The 22,624-nt window shown below is 36.9% G+C and overlaps 1 protein-coding gene across 5 annotated transcripts in view; it reads right to left on the bottom strand.

Moving 5' to 3' along the window:
• The window catches only part of nbeaa (neurobeachin a), a 214,335-nt gene that overhangs the window by 22,089 nt on the left and 169,622 nt on the right, over positions 1-22,624 (bottom strand). For 2 of the 5 annotated variants that reach the window (XM_066651728.1, XM_066651731.1), the window contains 10 exons: positions 22,436-22,616; positions 21,648-21,772; positions 20,458-20,565; positions 17,618-17,786; positions 16,190-16,661; positions 11,748-11,902; positions 10,563-10,686; positions 9,225-9,344; positions 4,180-4,313; positions 2,246-2,307 (listed from right to left, as the gene is read on the bottom strand). In XM_066651728.1, coding sequence (XP_066507825.1) covers positions 2,246-2,307; positions 4,180-4,313; positions 9,225-9,344; positions 10,563-10,686; positions 11,748-11,902; positions 16,190-16,661; positions 17,618-17,786; positions 20,458-20,565; positions 21,648-21,772; positions 22,436-22,616 — 1,650 coding nt within the window. The remainder of the gene's footprint in view (positions 1-2,245; positions 2,308-4,179; positions 4,314-9,224; positions 9,345-10,562; positions 10,687-11,747; positions 11,903-16,189; positions 16,662-17,617; positions 17,787-20,457; positions 20,566-21,647; positions 21,773-22,435; positions 22,617-22,624) is intronic. The other 3 variants (XM_066651732.1, XM_066651733.1, XM_066651729.1) reach the window with 2 other exon arrangements.

Raw genomic sequence — 22,624 nt, 5'->3', positions numbered from 1 at the left:
CCAAAATGTCAACTAAAATGTTAAGATATACACTGATCTGCCACAACACAAAACACTGATTTTGAAAATTCATTGTCTCATATGACACTGCAAGTAAACAGTAAATTTTTATAGTTGATGTGCAGCAGGACTGTGGAAGCAGGAAAAATGGTCAAGAGAAATATGTGAGGGACTTAGATAAGATATAAATTTCATGAAGTCTTAATCTCAAAAACGGTAAATTTTGTGGGGTGTTCATCTCAGTATGCAGTGGTAAATGCCTAATAAAAGTGAACCGGTAGTAGGTCCATGAGTGTCCCAGGAGTCACTGATGCACAAAAGAAGTAAAGGCTAACACCTTAGGTGGTCTGATCCTACAGAAGATCTAATGTAGAGTTATGAAAATGTTTATACTGATTGTGATAGAAAGTTGTAAGAGAACAGTGCATCACAGATTGATTCGTATAGGACAGAATGCCCATGTTGACCCCATCCCTTGTGCACTTTGAACACATATGAAGCTCTTACTAGCCTGTGTTGTCCTTCCTTAAACATGAAAATTAAGAATTGTTTGTCTGTGCTTATTGACTATTTGTTACTCAACTGGCAGACTGAGATGCACTGACATAGCATAGCATGACAGTTACAGTCATGTTAAACCGTGTGCACATAGAGAAAGAGAACTGTCACATTTGCTTTGAATTTGCTGATGCCTCATATACTGGAAAGACAATATTTTTTCAGCTCTTATGCATCTGAAAGGAGACCTTGATAATGTGCTGTAACATTGCAGACATATTGACTATCCGTCCTCATAGTGTTGCCAGATTCATATCAGATGAAGAAAGAAGGGGCAGTAAACGGTGGTGTGAGGGGATGGGGCACAGAATGCACTTAGGCCAAGCTGCTGACAGTTCTAGAAGTACACATCAGAAAAAGCTCCAGTTACCACTCTCTTCCTCTAGATCAATATTTTAGGTTCGGTTTCATCCCTAGAGTCTGTAATGGAGGGCCAGTGTGGAGCCAGTGTAACACTATCCGAGCTGATGTGGGGGATGTGTGCAGAAAGAATGACAGGAAAACAAGGGAACAGAAGAGAAGAGGAGGGATGAAGTAGAGGGAGAGGGCAAGGGTGGGACACTTTCATATTCGTTTGCTGAGCCCACAGTGTAAACAACTAGGAGAACTGGAAAGTCCTACATTTGATAGACTTAAATAAAAATATTATACAGAATAATATCTTTTCCATTTCCATTTGATATCAGGGAAGACCATCTGAATTAACTTTAAATGGAGTGGAAGACACAAAACTCTAAGGTATGTAAAGAATCTGTTTTGGTTTCTATAAAATATCACTGTCTATATGGTCTGTTTATTTAAACTTACACAATGCAAAGGACAGACATTTATATACAAGGCGTGAATGGGGAGAAGAAAAAAAAGGTGTATTATTAGCTACTGTATGCATTCCAACATGCTGAATAAAACCTGAAACACCAAGCTAACCTGATATTACTTTCAGATTCTGCTGTAAGAGGTGACTGACATTTGTGCTTTTGTCATGTATGTTTGAATGTTTGATGACAATTTAATATTTCTGCAGTGTTCATTAAAATGCATGCTATTTTGTAAATATTTGCAAACGCCCCAGTTTCTGAGCAGACATTATGGTCTAAAATGTAAAATGCACTGCCCTCATGAAGAAAGATTTATGCTTGCTTGAAACTGAATATTATTTTAACAATCAGCATTTCTGGGTTCACTCCATGTCTACCCAAGTTCAATTCAGGTGTATTCCAAAGGAAAAAATATTGAAAATCATCGGTAAGTGGATTGACTGTACAAACATGTGCATATGGTGTGTGATGCTCTGTGATCCTGTAGTGTGTTCCTGCCTTGCACCCAGTGATTCCAGGTAGGCTCCGGACCCCCCACAAACCCTGAACTGGATAAGCGGTTGCAGACATCGGGGTCTCTAGGTCATTGCTAATTGCTAATCTACTTCAGTCCATACCTCCTTAAAAAGTGTTGTGTTGTAAATAAGCCTTTTTATGTTTATGTAGGTTTATGGCAGTTGTAAAAAGGATTATGTAGATGTCGTGTAGCCTTATGAAAAATGTATGTGCAGTAAAGTGATTCTCAGCTTTAGTGAAAATTAATATAACTAAATTTTATTCTATTTTATTCTGTTTCTTTTGTTATGAAATGTCCTGGAGAGTATGGTATAATAATGGACTTATTATACGTAGCCATAGGCTGTCTTTACCTGTGAACACAGCAGCATTACCAGCTCCACTACAGATGTGCTGGACTTCATACACACCAAACCTGCAGGGCAAACGAACATTTTACCACACAGATGCATAAACACATATTGCACATACAGATATCTAACAAAAACTGTAGTTCACTAGCATATAGTAATGTAAGGTACATATTTAGAATCACTCCATATTGTAACACATTATTATTATTATTATTATTATTATTAATAATTATTATTACACAATTAACAGATATTAGAACATACATATCAGACAAACATTTAAGACAAGACATCTAAAACGAGATGAGAGACTGGAAAGAGACTTTGACAGTGAAGAGAGAGGAGGGCAGGAAGAAGGATAGTGAAAAACAAAGGGGCAAGACTGAGTGAGGAAAACATGAATGGCTGAGGTGTAAGGACAGAGAGACCCTGTCCTTGACACAAGACAGTGAGAAGACAAGAAGCAGGTGCAAACTCTTTAGGGTCTCCCTTAGTCTCCATATGTATCAAAGTTAGAAATGCTGATCTTGAACCTATAGGAATATGTACCCAGTTCCTGTTAAAAATGATGATATAGTAGAAGCTATAAGCAGTTTTAATATAATGTAAGCTAATATAAAGCTTAAATATATATTTCTTTTAGACGTGCTGATCTAGGACCTTGAAGGAATGTATGATTACTTCCACCTTCAGTTAGAACTTAATCCGAGTTTAAATACATTTTGTTGCAATTAAGTCATGCTTTAACTAGTGATTACTAAATCATTTGTACATAACATCAAATGCTAAATAAGTTAGCTTTAACATGACCCAGTTCAGAACCAATTAGTGGTGTCTGGTCTGGCCATCACAACAATATATTGAATATATCACAACATATGTTTTTCAGTATCTTTAAACGCAAAATCATAGTATTTTATTGTATTTAACATAATGTAAAAAAATTGTATTATGTGATACATTTATAGCTCCATTTAAGTATGCATAACCCTTTATAATAAGGACCTAAAATAAAATATTCCAATGTATGTCACTCTTTAAAGCATTTTAAAATTACCGGAACACAGATTTTAATTTAACATTTTCAAGTTTGTCTGAGTTTACATCATAATGACCCAAATTTAAATGTTAATAAGGCATAAATAATAATAACAATTAAAATTCTGTCACACTCCACAAGTACCAAATAAATCTACATCAGTAAATTCTGGAAAATATTCATTAAAAGTTTTAATAACATAAAACTAAACCACAGTTTTACAAAACCATCTAAATCTACTGTTATTTAATTACTGGTTCCACAGAATAAACAAAATGCTAAATCTCAGTGAGTATTAAAATTAGTTACATGGAGTGCATTTCTGTGCATCAGGATCTTTGAAGGTGAAGGAAAAAGATGAAATTGCATTAATTATTTATAACAAAGTCACCTTAACCAACGTTGTCATTGGTTAAACCCGCACATAGTAAACATTTACATCATAACCATCCCATGCTTGAAATTATGTACAACTGATGTAACGTCCCTGTCCTTTCAGCCTCACTTACCCACCAAACACTAACAAACACTTGCTTGACTTGCTCTCCTCCATTTGTTTTTTTCAGTTCTCCTCGTGAACATTCAACATATATTTACAAAACAACAATATAATTGTTTCTTGGGTCTGTGTTCAAACAGGTTGTATTTTAATGTTTCCTGAACACTATAAACTATGTTTATCTGCTACAAGAACCTCCGTATATGGTTTCTTGTTTAGTGTGGAGCATTAGTCTGTACCAGTAGCTCTCCTGACCTCATACCTGTGTCCATGGGGCTGTGCGTATGAAGCAGCCAGTGGTGCACACACACACACACACATACATACACATGGCAGACAGTGTGGGACTCCACAGAGAGACACCAGCTAGAGAGGAAAAGGAGCACAATACAGCACCTGTACCTTCAATCAGCAACTCCTGCCCATGGCTACCCAGCAGGGTCCTGGACAGGAAGGGAGCAAAGTCCACAAAAATCTCCCTCAACAATGGGGCCACCTTCTCCAGAGCCCGCTCCAATTTAGTGGTTATACTGTAGAAAGGGGGAGAGAGAGAGAGAGAGAGAGAGATGTTGATAAAGTGCACAGACAAAAATACAACAGTTTTGCACAGAAATATGAGATATGTCCTACAGCACACCCATTCCTTCCAGCTCTAGGTGGTTAGTATGTAAGAGTTAGTGAGTAATTGATGTAGAACAGTGGTTTCCAAACATACTTCTGGAGCACCTCTGCACAATTATGTCTCTGAGGGGCCATAACCATGGGTTTCCTATGTGATATAATAAGCTAAACATCATTCTTATCATCAGGAGATCATGAGTTCAGTCCTCTGTGATGTCACTCCCAACCAAATCTTATAGTCGAAGAGAACACCACTACCTTTGTCTGTCCAATACTCAGTGTGATGCTAACCAATTCACTCATCCGTGAGCTAACATAAGAGAGTTGTCTAGTTAGTGTTCTTCTCCAAGCATGCTGTGCTGTCCAGTAGCGTTGTATTAGCAGCAGCTCGAAACAACTAAGTAGCTGGCTTCATATGTGTCAGAGGAAGCATGTTTTGTGCTTTGTCCACTCAGATTTGTAATACTGTGTGATTAGGTGGAGACCTAGCAACTGTGTGGAAATAGCAGTGATTAAAAAGGGGGTAAAACAAATTTCAAAACCCCAGCCTTTATAAAAAGTTTCTGTAGTAAACCAGATTTTGTGTGTGTGTGTGGCTGTAACATGCTCATAACATGGCTGGATCAAAGCGTCAACATTAAAGGCTCTTATGTTCACATTACAATGGACTTAAAACATGTTTATATATATATATATATATATATATATATATATATATATATATATATATATATATATATATATATATATATATATATGTAAATATAATACACAACTATTTGACAAAATATTTTTTGGGGGGAAAAGTTCTAGAAAAACAAAAAACAAAATAAAAAACCTGATAGAGAGATGCAAATGATTAAAAGAGCACTGACATCTCTGACAGCAGTGCTACAGCCAGTATTGTCTTCCTTGAGAAGTGTTTATTTTGGAATGGAACTCTATGTTGTTGTCTGTGACCCCACCCACTGCCCAATTCCACATCTCGTATTGCCAAATATGAAACACAATAACACAAACACAGTGAGCTGAAGCCATGGAAGCAAGCAAATGAACACAGATAACATTAGATTCTACTGGACATAAAATGCCTCTGTATCCTTCTAAAAATCTCCATGACCTAAGAAGTACCTAAGAATGTATTTAAAAGATGGAAGCAGTTTAGAGCCCAGCAGGACTACAAACTGACGCCAAGTTGGTCAATTTCCTCCAGGTAACAGCTAATTTCTGAAAAACTATATACAGTCACCAATGTATGGGTTAAAGGTGTAAAGCTAATCTTCAGCCTCACATATTCACCTATTTAAGGTGGAACAGAAAATTAAAATAAGAAGCTGCCAAATAATGCCAATATTTGCCTTGTAAAACAACACAAAACTTTAGCCTCCTAAAATGACATGGAAGGTGGAAGAGAAAAATCAGTAAGGAAGATATCATCAGCTTTATAAAGTGAAACATTTAAGAAGGAAATGAAAAGTCAAATATTAAGCTGTTAAATACAGGCAGAATGTGGAAAAAATGTGGAAAAGGAAAAAAAATCCTTTAATGAGAAATATTACAAGAAATTAACTAATTAAATTACAACAAATATTCTTTAGAACTTCAGATCCTTCCACATTTCTTCATAACTCTTGATGATCTAACATGTTATATTGTGTAGTTGAATGTGAAATGCTCCATTCCTGTAACAAGTACAGTTGAATGTGTTCCCATCATTGGTTCAATTCTTCTAAAACCAAAAGGCTTCATGAGAAATGATTACAAATACATGGCCATATGTCTGAGATATTGAATTATGGTGCATTTTAAGTGATGTTACTCTCTTCTGAATGTTTCAATAATGAACGATGGAAAGGTAAATGCAGGGAGCTCTAGAAGTCCCCTAGAAAAAAATATATATAGATAAAAAAAAACAATAATTAAAAACAAACTACACACTTTTTTTCATTAAATGCCAAAAAGGATATAATTTATGTAAAGAAAACTGATTCATGCTCATTGGTTATTTTTGATTAAAAATATGCTATATTTTCACTCTAAACCATCACAAACTCTGGCTGCTTTCATCACCTTACTAGAGAAATCTGAGTATCTACAATACATCAATTTCACATGCATGACTGAACAAAAATGACTTTATTTACAGTATGCATCAGCAACTGATTCGTGCAGAAATGGAATATAAACCTAAATTTGGAGCTTGGAAACAATAAACGTGAGCTGGGCAATAATGTACAGAGCAGAAATGGGAGCTCCAAGACCAAGTTTGGAAACCACTGGTGTGGTGTTAATGCTGCTATCAAGCACCAGGATTCTTCCACAAGGAGGAGCTGTGGAAAGGGCAAAGGCTTCACAAACACTGCTGCAATAACAACCCCACCCCCAGAAGCTCAGCTAACCTACAGCGAGCCTGCAGATAGAGCATGTGGATTCTCACCACATCAGACTCAGGGCTGAGGGCTGGAGTAGTATAGAAAGCAGAGGTGTCTGTAGCTCCCAGGACAGTCAAACCAGGTTTAGGTGTATGAGCAGTTTATGTAGATCATGGACACCACTGCGTTAAAGCATCAAGCGGAAAAAGAGAAGAATGTGATTCAGTCCCACATTATTTTATGGACATCTATGAACAAATATGGCTAAAAAGCTTTATTAATTGAGTTCATATTCTTCTAGTGTTAAGATTAGGCCCTTCACAAGCCCGTTTCGCACAAGCACTTCTATTTGGGATTTTCATGGGAAGGAGTTCAATGTGAATATAGTGGAACACTTGGTAAAGCTGATCTCGAGGGTGCACTGTAATCAGATCACTCAAAACATACTCAAAGGTGGTCAGACACATACGACACAATAAGCACCACCCTCACCACTCCACAAGCCAGGGCTTTTTAATTAACTAATTTCAAGGCGTAAATACTGCATGTGCGTGTATATATAATTTTTGGGCCATCTCGGCTTGTGCTCTGACTCAACTAGAAACAATTTATTGGCCACTGTGCTTGCACACAGAGGAATTTGTTCTCCGCATTTAACCCAATCCGTGCAGTGAAACACACATTTACACACACACTAGTTAACACTAGAGGGAACTGAGCACAGATGTCCAGAGCGGTGGGCAGCCATAGTTGGGGGTTCGGTGCCTTGCTCAAGGGCACTTCAGTCATGATCTGCCAGCTCTGGGGATTGAACCAGCAAACTTCCGATTACAAGGCCAAGTTCCCTAACCACTAAACCACGGCTGCCCAAGGCTGTTTTATCTCTGCCTTGCACCTCCTTCAGCTGAAATAATGTGAGTAATCTGATCACAAGTGATCACAGGCAACGCATTTAAATGCCAGGTGTAAAGGGCTTCGCATTTTGGCAATCATTTGCTGCTGGATCACCAGAGACGCATTAACGCCAGGTTTGAACGTGTCCTCGGGAAAGAGTCTTAAAACTATATTTGCCTATATCTGTAGGATGAATAAAAACTAATTATAAAGTCACTCTGGTAAGGATGTGTTTGTCGAATGATGCGCATGTCAAAATAATGCAAATGACTAGAAAGAAATGTGTTTGTTTGTGTAAGTGTTTCTGCAAGTGACAGAGCACTGCCATCAATGCAGGACATTCTTATAACATGCTTCTTTTTACTGCTGAGTTTCAAATATGTTCATTTTTTTGATCCCCAAATTGTTGCTGAATTTTCTCCTCAATTATTGGTTGTATGTAAATCCACTTGTAAGTGAGTCTCCCTGATCACCAGTGTCACTAGCCTAGGGAGGTTGCACATGCTTCCTCTGAGATATGAGGCCAACTCACTACTTCTTTTTGAACTGCCCCTAATAAAATGCTACCAAAAACTTAAAATATCAGAGTAGAACACAATCACTGATGAGAGAACTAGCAATGTCCTAATGACAGGGTTAACATTTAGACTTTCTTAGAGTGTTTACTGAACATGATTCAGAAAAGACTGCATGTATAAGTGCATTCAGATACATTACTGTTGTGTGAATGAAACAAATCCTGAATATTCTTTGTAAAAGTAATGTCAATCCAATACCTCGGTTTTTCAGTGTGAAAAGGGCTTATGGGAATACACTGTATATTGTGTTGTGCTAGTCTTGTTTATGGAGTGGGACTGAATCAAAGGTGAGAGGAAGGGGACAATGTAGTCTGGCAGCTAAAGGGTCACACCAACCAGCATCCACCTTCCTGAGAAACAGTGGAAAGAAGTATGTGGGCGGAGGAAGTGTTTGTAAGTTCTAGTCATTCACTGGCCACTTTATTGGAAACATTTACCTTGTCGGTCCAATTTACATTGTCAGTTCTTCACAACAGAGCTAGTATATATTTTAAATATTGTCTCACTTTCAACACAGTAATGAAAATGTCATATAAAAACTCCAGGTCAGCTGTGTCGGATACACTAGTGCTAGTGCCATACATGATCCACCTTCCAGATAATATCTAGTCAATGGGTGCATTACAAAAACAACAACAAAAAAATTCTATGGCATATAACTGTATAGTACTTTTAATATACAGCTATATCATGGGCATATAATGTAGGGTCACTTTACAAAGTGTGTAGGAGCACAAGGTAGGTGTTTCTAATAAATGGGCAGTGTGAAAAAAGGTAGCAATACTGAGAGAAAGAAAAGGAGAGTGGGAGAGAGACAGAGAGGAAGAAGGACAGACAGAGAGAGCAGGAGTAAAAAAGGGCAGAATGAGAGGGACAGTGAGAAAAAAAAGAGGTGGACAGACAGAGAGAGACATAGACAGATATCAGGCAGGTGGGAGGCTGTAGGGCTGGGTACTGGACTAGTAAACTTCCTTGCCTAAGACACTGTCCTGCATCTCTGGGAGCTGTCTGGAATCCTGCCAGTGAGCTAAAGGATTTGAGCTCAGGAGGTGTCAGGCCGGTTCGCAGTGGACACTGGTCCACTTCACAAAAGGCACTGCAATACAAACGGGCACAGACAGCAGTTACAGGCACTTTACACATAAACACTGGTTCTTACAGACTAAAAGCTTTCTTTGCACTGATTAAATATGGGTGATATTATTCAAAGTATGACTTTATGCCTTTATTGTTATTTGTATTTCCACAGAATGTAGAGCTGATATTACACACAATTCTACACATGCTTATACACTGTCAGAAAAACTGTCACTGTGGTGGTACCATCAAAGGTACATAATTGTACCTTATTCTATGATAATTGTAAATTTTACAGTTGTGTTGATTTCATACATCCTGTTTCATCTCCAGGACTTATGTTATTTTATTTTACACAGCTCTATAATAAACAATTACACATATTCACCACTCCTTCTGGAGAAGGGAATTTAATGTACATTTAGGGAACACAACTGAACTGAAAACCACTGTTAAAACAACTGCTGTATCTTTAAGTGTACATTTACACAGTTTACATCAATAATATACCTCTACTGTACCTTTTTTCTGAGAGTGTATGAAACACATGCTAACATGTAACTAGCAATGATGGTTTAATAATTATTAGCTTCATTTCACTTACATAGATCCTATCTCAAAGCCAAAGACACTTAATAGTAGCCTTAGAAAATGTACCTTACACACATACCTTGCAAAAAATCAAAAATCAAATAAAATAAGATAATAATTAAATTAATTTAAAAAATCCACATTTTCAAAGGTTACACAGTACAGTCACGCCATCTAGTGGAGAAAAACAGATTGACAGGCAGGTCTGCCAGCCTTGTGCTGGAATAATAAATACACCCACGCTGTCTGAGGACTTTTTTCAAATCACACACAACAAAAGAGGCAGACAGGCTTTCATCATGGCTGGAGCTTGCACCAGAGAGCTACGGTAAAGTCATGTTTGGGCTGGGAGTGAAGGAGAGGGAGGGAGAGAGAGATAGTGAGAGAGTGAGAGAGACAAAGAGAGAAAAAGGGAGTTAAAGAAAGGAGGACAGCAGAACAAAATGAACACAGCAAAAGAGATGGGTCAAGTAGAGGGGAACACAACAAGCAGAACAGAAATACATGATGACTCACTTGGCACTGTGTAGGAGTGTGTGAACAGAAATGTGTGTGGGGGGGGTGGCTGTAGGCGGTAGGAGGTGTAGAGGAATAGAGAAGAAAGAAGGAAGGCGTTGGAGGGACAGGCTTTAGAAAGGAGACGCACCTCATGTTCTCAACAGTGTCCTCAGGCATGGGGGCCACCGTCTGCACAGCAGGGAGGTTTTTGCTGGTAGCTCCATTCACAAAGCTGGATGAAGAAGAGGAGGAAGATGCTGAGTCTGTGGCACCTGTGGGGAAAGACAGACAAACTGACTTAGAACGAACATACTGTAGACAATAAACCAGCGACATTTTAGTGCTTGTTCCACAAACAGCAGAATCACAGTTTTTCTTACTTAAATTAGAAAGAAGAATGAATTACAACTTTTTTTTTTTTTTTTTTTATCTTAAACATACATATTTTGATTTTGTATTAGATGTCTAAAATTGAGATGCACTTCATGGATGTACTTTCAAATTGAAAACATTCCTGGTAATACTTTACAATAATGGTACATTAATTAACAGTATGTACGTTTAAGTATTAATTAATAAAACAGTAACAAGAATTACCAAACGATTAAAGTCACAATTAATCATTAGTAATGACAGAAACAATAGAATATAATTTTATATTATTTTAAAGAAATGCTAGTTAATGATTAATCGTTTCTTATCATTACTTAATGATTAATAGTGGCATTACCTAACCATTAGTGAGACTTAAAAGACAATAAGTAAGACTATCATAAGTATCATAAACTATGTACCCTTATTTTAATTTTACCACATACTTTATATGATATGTTTTTTACTATAGAAATAGTCACAAATATCTGTCTTGGACAGTGTGCTGGGGGCAACTGTGGGCTGTTGTGTTCAAATGATGTAGTAAACAAAATACTGAAAAATATCTGATTTTCTTTGGACAGTAACACTATTAAAACATATATTCATTTTTTCTTCTGTATGAACTAAGTCATAGCTGAATTCCTTTTTTAAGGTTTTGCTAATTTTCGGAATTCTTAGATTCCCAACAGATCTCCTGCCGCAGCTCTGTATATAAATCAGTTTTGGTCAGGTGGTTTCTCAGTACACGCATTTCAAGCTGAGATTTCCCTTACTTTGGGGCTGTCCTCCTGTTTTGCAACCATTCTGAGAAACATTTTGTAATTCAATATGTAGTATTCATTATAACCTCAGCAACAAACAACACATATTACAGGTTAGTACGCATAAGGGATAACACTGCTGTACGTTTGCTCTAAGGTTCAGTCTGAACCTCCTGGAATGCTACTGAAGTGTGTACCTGTGGTGTTGATCATGCTTTTAGGTGTAGCAGTGGCGGCAGCGAAGATGTTGGGTGTGCTGCCAGAGGAGGGTACAGTACTGGTGGTGGGAGTGCCAACTGTGTTCACAGCAAGACTGCCTGGAGGAGGCTTCTTCACTGGTACAACCACACTCCTATCAACACACACGCACAAACAAACACACACACTCTGTTTAGAGACAGAACTGAGTCACAACTATAACAATATATTTATACATTTAATAATTTTAACAATACATGATCAATTTGACAGGTAGAGTTACTAAGCAAAATACTAAACATATTTTTAGTTATTAACAAACTGATATAGACTCCTTAAATCAATTTAGGCTTGAGTGCTCTACACAGTGGGGTGAATTTACCATACTATATTCATATTCTTAAATTTAAAATTTACTTTTCCACCGTAGCCCATAAAAGCACACAGTGAGGTGTGTCACACCCTGTCTGGAAAGCTCCTTGCTTTATCCTCAGCTTTAAATCATGAAATGCCTAAAAGACCTTTACTGAACATCCTATATGCCGTCACATGGCAGTTTGTGAATTTGTGTGCACGTGACCATATTAACAGAATGACTATTTTCTAGGTGAGTACATAGAGACCATAGAAAGGCTAATTTTAAAAGCTAATTTTTTTATTGTGTTGCAATCACATCAAAAACATAATTCTGAAATACAAGTTACAAAATAGTTATTGTGATGTTTATGTTACTTTGGGGTTTTAACCTAAAAATAATTATAGAATAGGATGAGAAATGTAATAAAAATGTGTTCCATGTTGTTTCTTTGATTCTGACTCTGGGCTCTTATGGGTTAAAAAGTGCAACTTTTTTACAACGCCCTAGAACATGTCAGCGACAGCATTTAATATGCAATCAAATATCAGCTTTAAAAAAGCTAATGATAAAGAAGCTGACTTCAGCTTCATATAACATCAGTCTTTTACAGAATTTCTTACATTTAATAAAATACAGAAAATGAGTTTCAGCTCAAAAAATAAAAAATTAAATAAAATAAAAAAAGCACAGATTTCCCTGCTATACTAACTAAACTGGACTGTACTGGGGGCTGGGATTCAAAATGTGGGTGTGACTAAACAAATACAGACAGAACAGTGGCAGCTGGAGAAATATTATTTTTACTAGACATATACATTATAAACTGGAAGCTGATTATAAACCTAACTAGCCATGATTGTTGCTCACACATTTTGCCACATATTTGGGCTGAATACTAATTGATTTGGTTTATGTTTGATTGATTTTTTCATGCCCAATAAATACACACATAACAATACACCCAATCAAACCAACCAGTATTTCAGTCTAATTTGTGGTTTAAGCCACACCCACTTTTGCTCCATAATTTAAAAAAGGTATAAATAAATACTACTAAATAATCAGCACTGAAGCTGAGGTATATAGACACTCATATTGTTACTGAAAATTTCAGAATAACACCCAGACCCACTCTTCATGATCAGTGCAACCAACGCTTCTCATTTAAGACTAATGGCTTCCTTTCCTCAATAGAAAAGGACAGGATAAAAACATACTCAAGAACCAAGACGCTGAAAAAGGAGCTTCTGATAAAATATTAACACTTTACTATCAATTATTCATACTTAAGAAGCTCATAAATGATGTAAAGTATAATCCAGAGCATGGTTTATTTATCAGATTTTCTTAATTGGGGAGAACAAAGGAGATTAATGTTATGTGAAGGTTTGTGTGTATTGAGGGGTCCATGCACAAAAGCAGGTTTGAACTCCCAAGGGCTGGAAACATTACACAGCCTTAGGCAACCCAGGAAAACACAGCTGGAGGAGGCAGAAGAAAATAGATACAGACCCATGGCTTCCAACAGCGTCCCAACACTGCCAAAGATAGAAGATGAACTCAAACTCACCTTACTCTTATATGAATAAGGGGGTCAAGTCGTGAAGTTAAAGGATGTAAGAGACATTTTTAATATAAACATATCTCCCTGTAATAGAAGACATATTTAATATTCTTTTCTTGTAAGAACTGGGATAGACCTTACTCAGAAATTAGCAGTAAATATCTGAATTTTGAAGTTTGCAGTTAGCCTGCATTCAGGGAGAAATCATCAAACCACTCACAAGTACCAGCACAAACCAGCGTGAGCCCTGTTCACAGGAGATTAGTTTTACATGAGGAGCTGGAATAACGTAATTAAAAAAAAAAAAGAAAAAAAAAAAGATTTCTATAATATTTATGTTGGATTTGCACAACATCATAAATCTTTTATGTATTGCGATCACACAGCATGGATCATATACTGGAGGGTTTTTTTTTTGCCAAAATATTTTTTTTTACTAATCCCTCTCACAATTAATAAAACTGGTAATGGCATTTAAAAGGTCTGTGCCATATAGTGTAGTTCAAGACAATATCAATATAATTTTTCAAATTAAAAACCCATATCATGATAATAGTGATTTTCTTACTTGTTTACATAATGTCATCATGCATTTACCCATACTATAGCATACAGTCATTACATGAGTAATTTAGCCACAGTGACATGTATGATGGAATGTGGCTCTGAGGTGGAGGAATCTGCTCCGAAAAGGAGAGTGACTTCAGTCATGTGGAGGTGCTTTTGTAACAAAATAAAATGAAAAAAAAAAAACTAATCTGTTTCACAACCTCAGACGCACCTCGCTAAGGACAAGGAAAATCAAAAATGCCATTATATGAGTTCAGCAGCCTATGAGCTCTAACAGAAGCAGATAAGCCTCAAAGTTACCCTTTGTATAATTTTTTACATTTGCTGTTTATATGAACACACTAAATTCTGTGCACTTTGGTTGTGTGGTGGATTTATATGCTACACTATTTATTTTATACTAAATCAGAAGTTACTGTTTACAAAGTAAGCAAATGTTGGTAGCACTTCCTATGAATCTTGTATTTATTGTGCATTATACATACCTTATAAATACTACTGTAAGTCTGTACAATTACTCATAAATAGATATAGATACATAACACTTTATAATTGCAGGTGTTATAATACTATAATCTCCAATCATAGGAACACTGTACTTAATGTAGCAGTGCTCAAACCTGGGCAGGGCAGTGTTCTCACAGGGAAAATCCTGGCATGCATCACTGCCGCCCCATGTTTGTTGATTTGGGGTTTTGTCTTTGGTGTGTGTTATGGGGGTGTTTTGTTTTTTTCCGTTTGGGGGTGTTTTTCTGAGTGCCTGGTTTATGACTGGAAGACTTGTGTGGTGGTGGATGAGGCTCTGCTACTCATCATCTTCACTCATCATACTGCCTTGTTCCCTATTCCCTTATTAGGACAATCAATTACACTTACTAGCAGAATGGCCTTGTCTCAGTACCCAACTATTTGTGCATGATGAGCTACTGCCACTCAAGTTTTCCCCTTTATAGTACAATATTTTTATGAATGGATATTATAGTGCATTATAACACCCGTCTTTATGAAATTGCACACTCATTATTTATAAAGGGTCATGAATGTATCTATGTCTATTTATATGTAAATATACAGGCTTATAGATGTCATTATAAATATATTATGTATGCCATATAATGCATTATAAATGCATTTATAAAGTGTTATCAATACTGGATTCATAGGAAGTGTTACCCAAATGTTAACAGATTTATTTTTTTTGTTGCTTTTTCTGAATGATTGAAAATAATTTATTTGTAGTAAAATACAATGTTTAATACATAAAACCATTTAATATAATGAATATATATTAAAATAAATATATATAATTTAATTAATATAACTATAACTTATATGTTGTAACAGTGTGTTCTTGAAGTTAATAAACATATTTTTCAGTGTTTTCACCAAGAATATAATTTTCACAGTGAATTATCGTGATTATATTTTAGGCCCATATCGCCCACCGTTTAATATTAACTTAATGAGAAGGACACATGTTCGTAAACACGTATGAAGGCTGCTAATGGGCACAAAAATCTACCTACAGCTACCAGAAATTTCTCTCAACCGAGTGATCATTTAGCTTGCCCATGAAAATATTGCTGTACATTGTGGGTTTCCTCCCATGGTCCAGAAAAAAACATGTCTAGCCTTGAACAGGATACTCTCACCCTGAACTGGACAAGCGGTTACAGACAATGAATGAATAAATGGATAAAGTCCTTTGCTAAAAATCCTTAACAAATCCTTTGCTAACCATGGCTATTCAAAACTTGACTGCCTATGACTGTAGGAAGCACGTTAATCTATTTGCTTTTTGGCATAGAAATGACACAACAGAGGATTTGACCTAACCTGAATTGCAAAATAAATGAGAAAAAATGATTAATTAAATGTTGCACATGATCGATTTACAATAATGTTTCTAACAACCATGTGAAGCCAGCCTGAGATTGGTGATCCTGTACCTGTCGAAAGAGTGGAACTGCATGGGCAGCATGGCAGCTGCCTCCCTTTTTAATGCTGGATCAGGGTGATACGGCTGAGGCTCAGGCCCTGCCTCTGCACCCTCCACTGGTGCTGCCACCAGACTCTTCAGGATCTCCTTCACATTAATGCCCTTGTTGGCTTGGCTGATGCTGGAGATGGACGCTGCTGGCTTGAGGTGTATGTCTACACCGGGCGGCGACTCCAGAAGGGACTCTCTGGATTTGCGCACTTCTGAGGACAGCGTACAGAGTAGCTCACTCATGGCATCTGGACCCACGCCTGAGCCCGAGGAGCCCCCAGAGGCTTCTCCCCCAAGCTCTGAGCCATTGAGAGCACTGCCCACCTGCTCATCCCCAATCCCAGAGTCTGTGTGGGGCAGAGAGCCCTCTAGAGGGAGATCCTCCAGGGGGCGCTCAGTACGAATGCCATCTGAGAAAGAGGAGGGGTTTTCTACAAAGACAAAGGGAGAGTTAAAGTGCTTTGTTATAGTGCTGTTTCCATAAAACTATAATAGTACATAGATCATTCTACTTTATATCATTTGTGAACCGATTGAAAACAACGTCCCACCCATAGAAAATCATAAGTGGATTCCTATCACATTTTATTTACTCTATAGCTTAACCTGACATGCAAAACTTTTCTCTAGCTTCGGAGAATTTTACAAATTAAATAAATGGACAAACTATACACGTAAGAGTTCACACTAATAATTTGGACTTGTCTTAAAGTTATTAAGCCCAAAATACTCCTTGTTACATAACACCACTCCATTTTCAGTCATTTATGGCATTTTTCACAAAGCAATGGCTCACAGAGAGGTTATGGTCTAGCTATAGCTCAGTGATAAGGAATTTACTATTGTTTTGCCTTTAGACCACACATAGTAAATCATACACAACCTGCTTGGTGTCTGCCTTATTATTTTGTAATATAAGCTACTGCAGTAAGGGAAAGATGTGTTATTTGCCAGACTGCTCCTTTAACAGACATTAGGCCACAATACAAAGAGAAAAGTTCCTGAACAGCCTCTTCTGAAAGGTGATAAATTATTCCGAGTGGAGTGTCTAATGCATTGTGTCTGCAGGCTATAAATTTGCTCTTAGAGAGCGAGAGCGTGCGCGCGCGAGAGAGAGAGATCCCACCTGGCAGAATCAATGAAAGGAAGGTAATGCACCCAATCCATACACTCACACCTGTCCAGAATGACAATGGTACATATACATATGCACGCAGTGATTTGCTATAAACACCCCTGACAAACCCACACATTATATATATATATATATATATATATATATATATATATATATATATATATATACACACACACACACATAGGCACACAGTATTTTTGTGAAGGACCATTGTAGCGTTAAGAGGGAGTGCAAGGGGAGGTGCATTACCTGTGCTGGTGGGAGAATTAATCTCTTGTCGAATGCTTCTTCCTGAAAGGCTGCTGGACCTTCCAATCTCTCGCTGTGGCTCCAGGATGTCCCGGTACTTAGACACCATTAGTACAGAGATGAAGTAGACCACAGCCAAAGCGAGGAACTGAGCCTGCTTACTGTCATCCTATACACAAACACACACAAAAACAAAGATCAGAAATTGAGTAAAAAACATGCATCCAATAGCAGGGATGCTACATTTGCATGTTGTTCATGGGTTGAGGCATAAACAAAGTCATTCTGAGTGCTCTGACATGAAATGCACTACAGTAGAAACTACAGATTTCTTTTATTTCAAGTGGTACCGATATGAAACAAAATAAAAATGCTATGAACCAGATGGGATTACCAGTGTATACAGCATTCTGAATGAGCTTATGCATTTGCTTAGAAAAAAAATGCAGCGCCTCCAAAAGAAAAGAAGGTTCATGAATCTTTTACACAGGGACAGAAACATGGCAGTGCACAGAAAGCTCTGAATCTACATGCTGAACTTGATAACATATTTTTACTGCAGCCAATGGGGGACAGACATGTGATATAAATTGTGGTGGCACATTTACAGGAGCAGGTTTCTTTTAATACAGTTAACAGTAAAACAGTGGTAGATCTAAAAATGAGGGTTTTTTGTGTTGTATTTTTTCTGCATGCGCTTCTAAATAATTTACAATTAAATGTTTATCACAATGTTATCTGAAAATATAAAAACAATATCTCAGGGTCCAGGCACTATATCTGTAACTATACTGCAAATAATTTTCATACAATGTTCATATATGATTTGAGAGCATTAATCATTTCAGATGTCTCAGTACGCAGTTGTGTCGGAAAACACAGCAAACAATTTTCACTGCACTTAATCAATCCCATAATACACTGCAAAAAGTAGTGCACGACCAGTGTACACTAGCAGATAACCCATAATCCATTAAGTTGTTTGGTAAAAACTGTGCAATTATTTACTACCCTCCTGAATTCAGGTCCCTATAATAGTACACTATATAGTGAATAATATAGGGCCTAGTGAATAGGGAGGCATTTCAGTCCCAGGGTAAGTGCACCCATAAACCTAATAATTAGTGGTGGAGGTAACAGCTGCAAATGCTATCAATAACTTTCCATGAGTCTTTACATTGTTGTGGAAGAATTTTGGCCCAGACTTATTTTCCAGAATTGTTTTAATTTCGCTACATTGCAGGTCTTTCATGCATGAACTGTTTGTGTACTGTCTTGCCTCAGCATCCCAATGGGATTCAAGTCAGGAGTTTGACTCTTCCACTTAAAATTTTTTTATTTTGTTTCTATCGATAATAACATGTCATCCAGATCCTGCAGAAGCAAATCAGCCCTAGACCATCACTCTACCACCATCATGTATGATGTTCTTATTGTGAAATGTAGTATTAGCTTTACGCCAGATGGATTGGTACCCATGCCAAAATAATCTGCTCTTTTTGGTCAGCAGTGGTTTACTCCTTTCAACGTTCTGATGGATTTCATTTTTACCCAGATACAACTGATGTCTGCAGTGCTTTATGCGAAAGGTTTGTATGGGATAGTTTGTGAGCTCCTGGAGAAGCTGTCGATGCGCTCCTAAAAAATTTGGGGGAACAGCCACTCCTGGCATGGTTCATCACTGTTCTAAAATTTCTTCATTTGTGTATAATTGGCACTCACTGTGTTTTGCTGAGTCTTGTGATGACTTTTTTTTTAACACTTTCCAGATTGGTAAATTAATTTCACATCGGTTTTCTGAATTTGTTTACAATGTGGTATAATGTGCTGGCTGCTTCACATTGCACAAGACGTTCTATTTAAATTACGTTTTGATTCAGCAGATCTGGAGGTAAAATCTCAAATTATATATTTGGTTAAATGGTTAATTTTGTAGCTAAGGGTCCTTTATCTTTTTTACACAGTGCTGTTGGACAGTGTCTGTCCTTCAGCAAATGATATCATCATTTAAAAACAGTGCTTTGTGTTTACTGGGGTTATCTTTGTCGAATATTAAAATTAGTTTGTTGATCTTAAAAATTCCAATAGGACAAATAAGGAACAATATAAATTGGGAAGGAGCAAATACTTTTGACTGCACTGTAGTTGTGTTTAAGGTTACTGTTAAATCAGTGTGTAATCCTTCTATACTAGTACTGATTGCTAGACTTGTTTGGCTCCTCAAAAATGTCTTAAAACTAGAGTCGAATGGAAATGAAACTTGGTCTTCAGTATGTGTTAAATATTGTTTCACCAAGTGCTGTATTCTTTTCTGATATTTGACTTAAAAGCAAAGTATATACAACCCCAATTCCAATGAAGTTGGGATGTTGTGTAAAAGGCACAGTAAATGAATGTAATGCAATTAGCAGCAGTACAGTAATTTTTGTTAAAGTGTGATATAGGATGTAGTACCAATATATTTATCAATGTATTATATCAACAGAAATAGAATTATCTGTATTTAATGAACACTGCTATTTACAATAATGCTATTATAATTATAATAGCAAATTATATAATTCATGTCATTCTATATTCATTTTGTGGCATTTAGCCTTTTTGGGTATATCTGTTACAAATAGCTGTCACAATATAAAGAGTAGCCTGGCATGCTCTTAACCAAAAATGTAAAAATTCCAAAAAAGAGGATTTAAGATATTTGTTAAAACAGTAACTTTATGCAGATGTGTATTTATGCTTACAGACATCAAATTCAACTTTTTACTTGTTAGCTGTCCATTTGCCTGCTATTCTCTCTCTCTCTCATACACACACACACACACACACAGAGGTCTCACCACATCTCTGAAGACGACAGCTCGCAGGCGGTTGATGTCGACGTCCTGCAGCAGCCTGTCAGGGTCCTTGATGGGAGAGAGGTTACGAGGGATATTGGCTATGGCACTCTAAAACAGAGACAACACCACAGTGCAGAAAAGCCAGTGTTACACATCTTACACGAACACAAACTACGGAACCAAGAGCCAGCAGCAGCTTAAAACGTACAAAAGAAACGCTTTATACTGTATACCAGATCCTTTACACTATATACTAAATCCTTTTTACTCTATAATTCCTTACTCTACGTAAATGGTTTAATCTCAGCAAATAATACATATATTGCGTAACAAATCCTTTACAGTGTAGCTTTAGCAATTAAAAGATGTACTGTCCCGTGTAAGAGGTCATCCATTACTTATCTAATTTTCAATTTTCAAACTTAATTTAAAATGTAAGTTTTCTCAGTTCAGTGGTCCGATCTTGCATGGGTATTAGGGTTGCCATTTTCTTTTTTTTTAATTTTATTCTGAAACTCCTTTTATTTTGTCTTTTAATCTATCCAATCTTCACAGAAATTTCACCTGAAAAGTCAATAATTTGTATTTAACAGTACAAGTCTGAAACTGCAGTACGTTTGTTGGTTAAATAAATAGGGTTACTGAGTAAGAAGGAAAAACACTATATGTTGTCAGTGCTGCTGCGACTCAGTTTGTAAAGCCTGAAATAGAGTTAAGAAATGTTGAGTCAGATTTGTTTGCATGTTTTTGTGTTTCTTTGAACACAATGTATATATATATTTTTTTTATGGCACACACAACCCAAAAAGCCCTGGAATTAAAGGCTGTGTATGTGCGGTCTTAAATCCACAGTCAATATTATATAGATGCAGATATGATAACAATGGTAGATCAATCACTTACATCCCCAAAAACACGTCCTTACGAAGTTCTGACTGATTTCTCATTTACAAACAGAGTTATCTGCTTGGTAACACAGCCTTTGTTATAATTATATTCTCCCACATGTTGCATGTAAATTCCAACACAGGTCAAAAATGATTAATAGTCCATCTTTTATTAAGTGAAGGGTAGTGTCTCACTTTTGCACAGCACAGTATATGTATGGTTTTAGACTTATTGTTTGAGAATGTGTGCACAGGCTTTGTTTTAATCTTGTTTAGGCATCATGGATTGTGCATGTGTGTGACCTTGCTGGCAGATGCTGCATTCTGAAGGTTCTCCTGAGTCTTGCTGATGGGGAGTGAAGATTTGCCACCTCGATCTCTCTGTCTCTGTCTGCACTCCAGACAGTTCCTCACAGCAACACAACAGACTAGAGAGAGAGAGAGAAGCATCACATGTATAAGCCACATATAAGTCATATTTATTATCTTTCCATTCTTTTATCATTTTCAAAAATCTTTTCATTAACACAGCATTCATTCAACTGTCTGCAGGAGAATGCAAACACACACATAAAATAAATGCATAAAAAAACCCTAAAGATATAATGCCCATCATTGCCAATACAGCCTTCATTAGTATTTAAATTTTCTTACCTGATACTTTTTGTAACTTACTTTAAAGAAAAAAAAACAACAAGAAAATTTAATTCTGTATTATTCTTAGTACTGAGCTTCATGTTAATCAAAGTGTCTTGCTTGGTTTAAAAGCTAACACGAGTGCACATCACAAGAAAAAACTGCAAGATTTGGCATTTGCTCCTTCCACACTGGAGCATTTGGAAAAGAAGCAGGTGAACTTGAAACGGTTTTCTCTTGATTATACTGTATGTCACGGCAAAGAAAAACTGACTAGCTAATCAAACATTTAGTTGGGTGAATTCTAATTAGCTAATTTATGTGTTTGTAACATGCTTCTGTGCAACAAAATGTTTCATATTTGGCCATTTATTTATCCTTAAATTAATGGAAATTAGTTTCAGTTTGTTGAAGACAGACAGTAAAAATACACACATGCTCAAACACGCACGCACCTAGCCGCAAACACTGGCGCATCAGTCCGCCAGAGGACATGTTCTTCTCAGCCTCAATTTCACTAAAGTTGAGGGAGCTGGCAAACACCAGCACATCTACCATGGCCATTAGTCTGCTGAGAAACGTCACCGCAGTCTCTGAGGACATACCCTGTGTCGCCTCCACATTCTCCAGCTCCGTCTAATACA

This window comes from Hoplias malabaricus, chromosome 18 (genome assembly GCF_029633855.1).
Source record: "Hoplias malabaricus isolate fHopMal1 chromosome 18, fHopMal1.hap1, whole genome shotgun sequence".
NCBI classification, from domain to species: domain Eukaryota; kingdom Metazoa; phylum Chordata; class Actinopteri; order Characiformes; family Erythrinidae; genus Hoplias; species Hoplias malabaricus.
The sequence above is the reverse complement of the archived record's forward strand: the minus strand, read 5'-3'. Positions and strand labels throughout refer to the sequence as shown.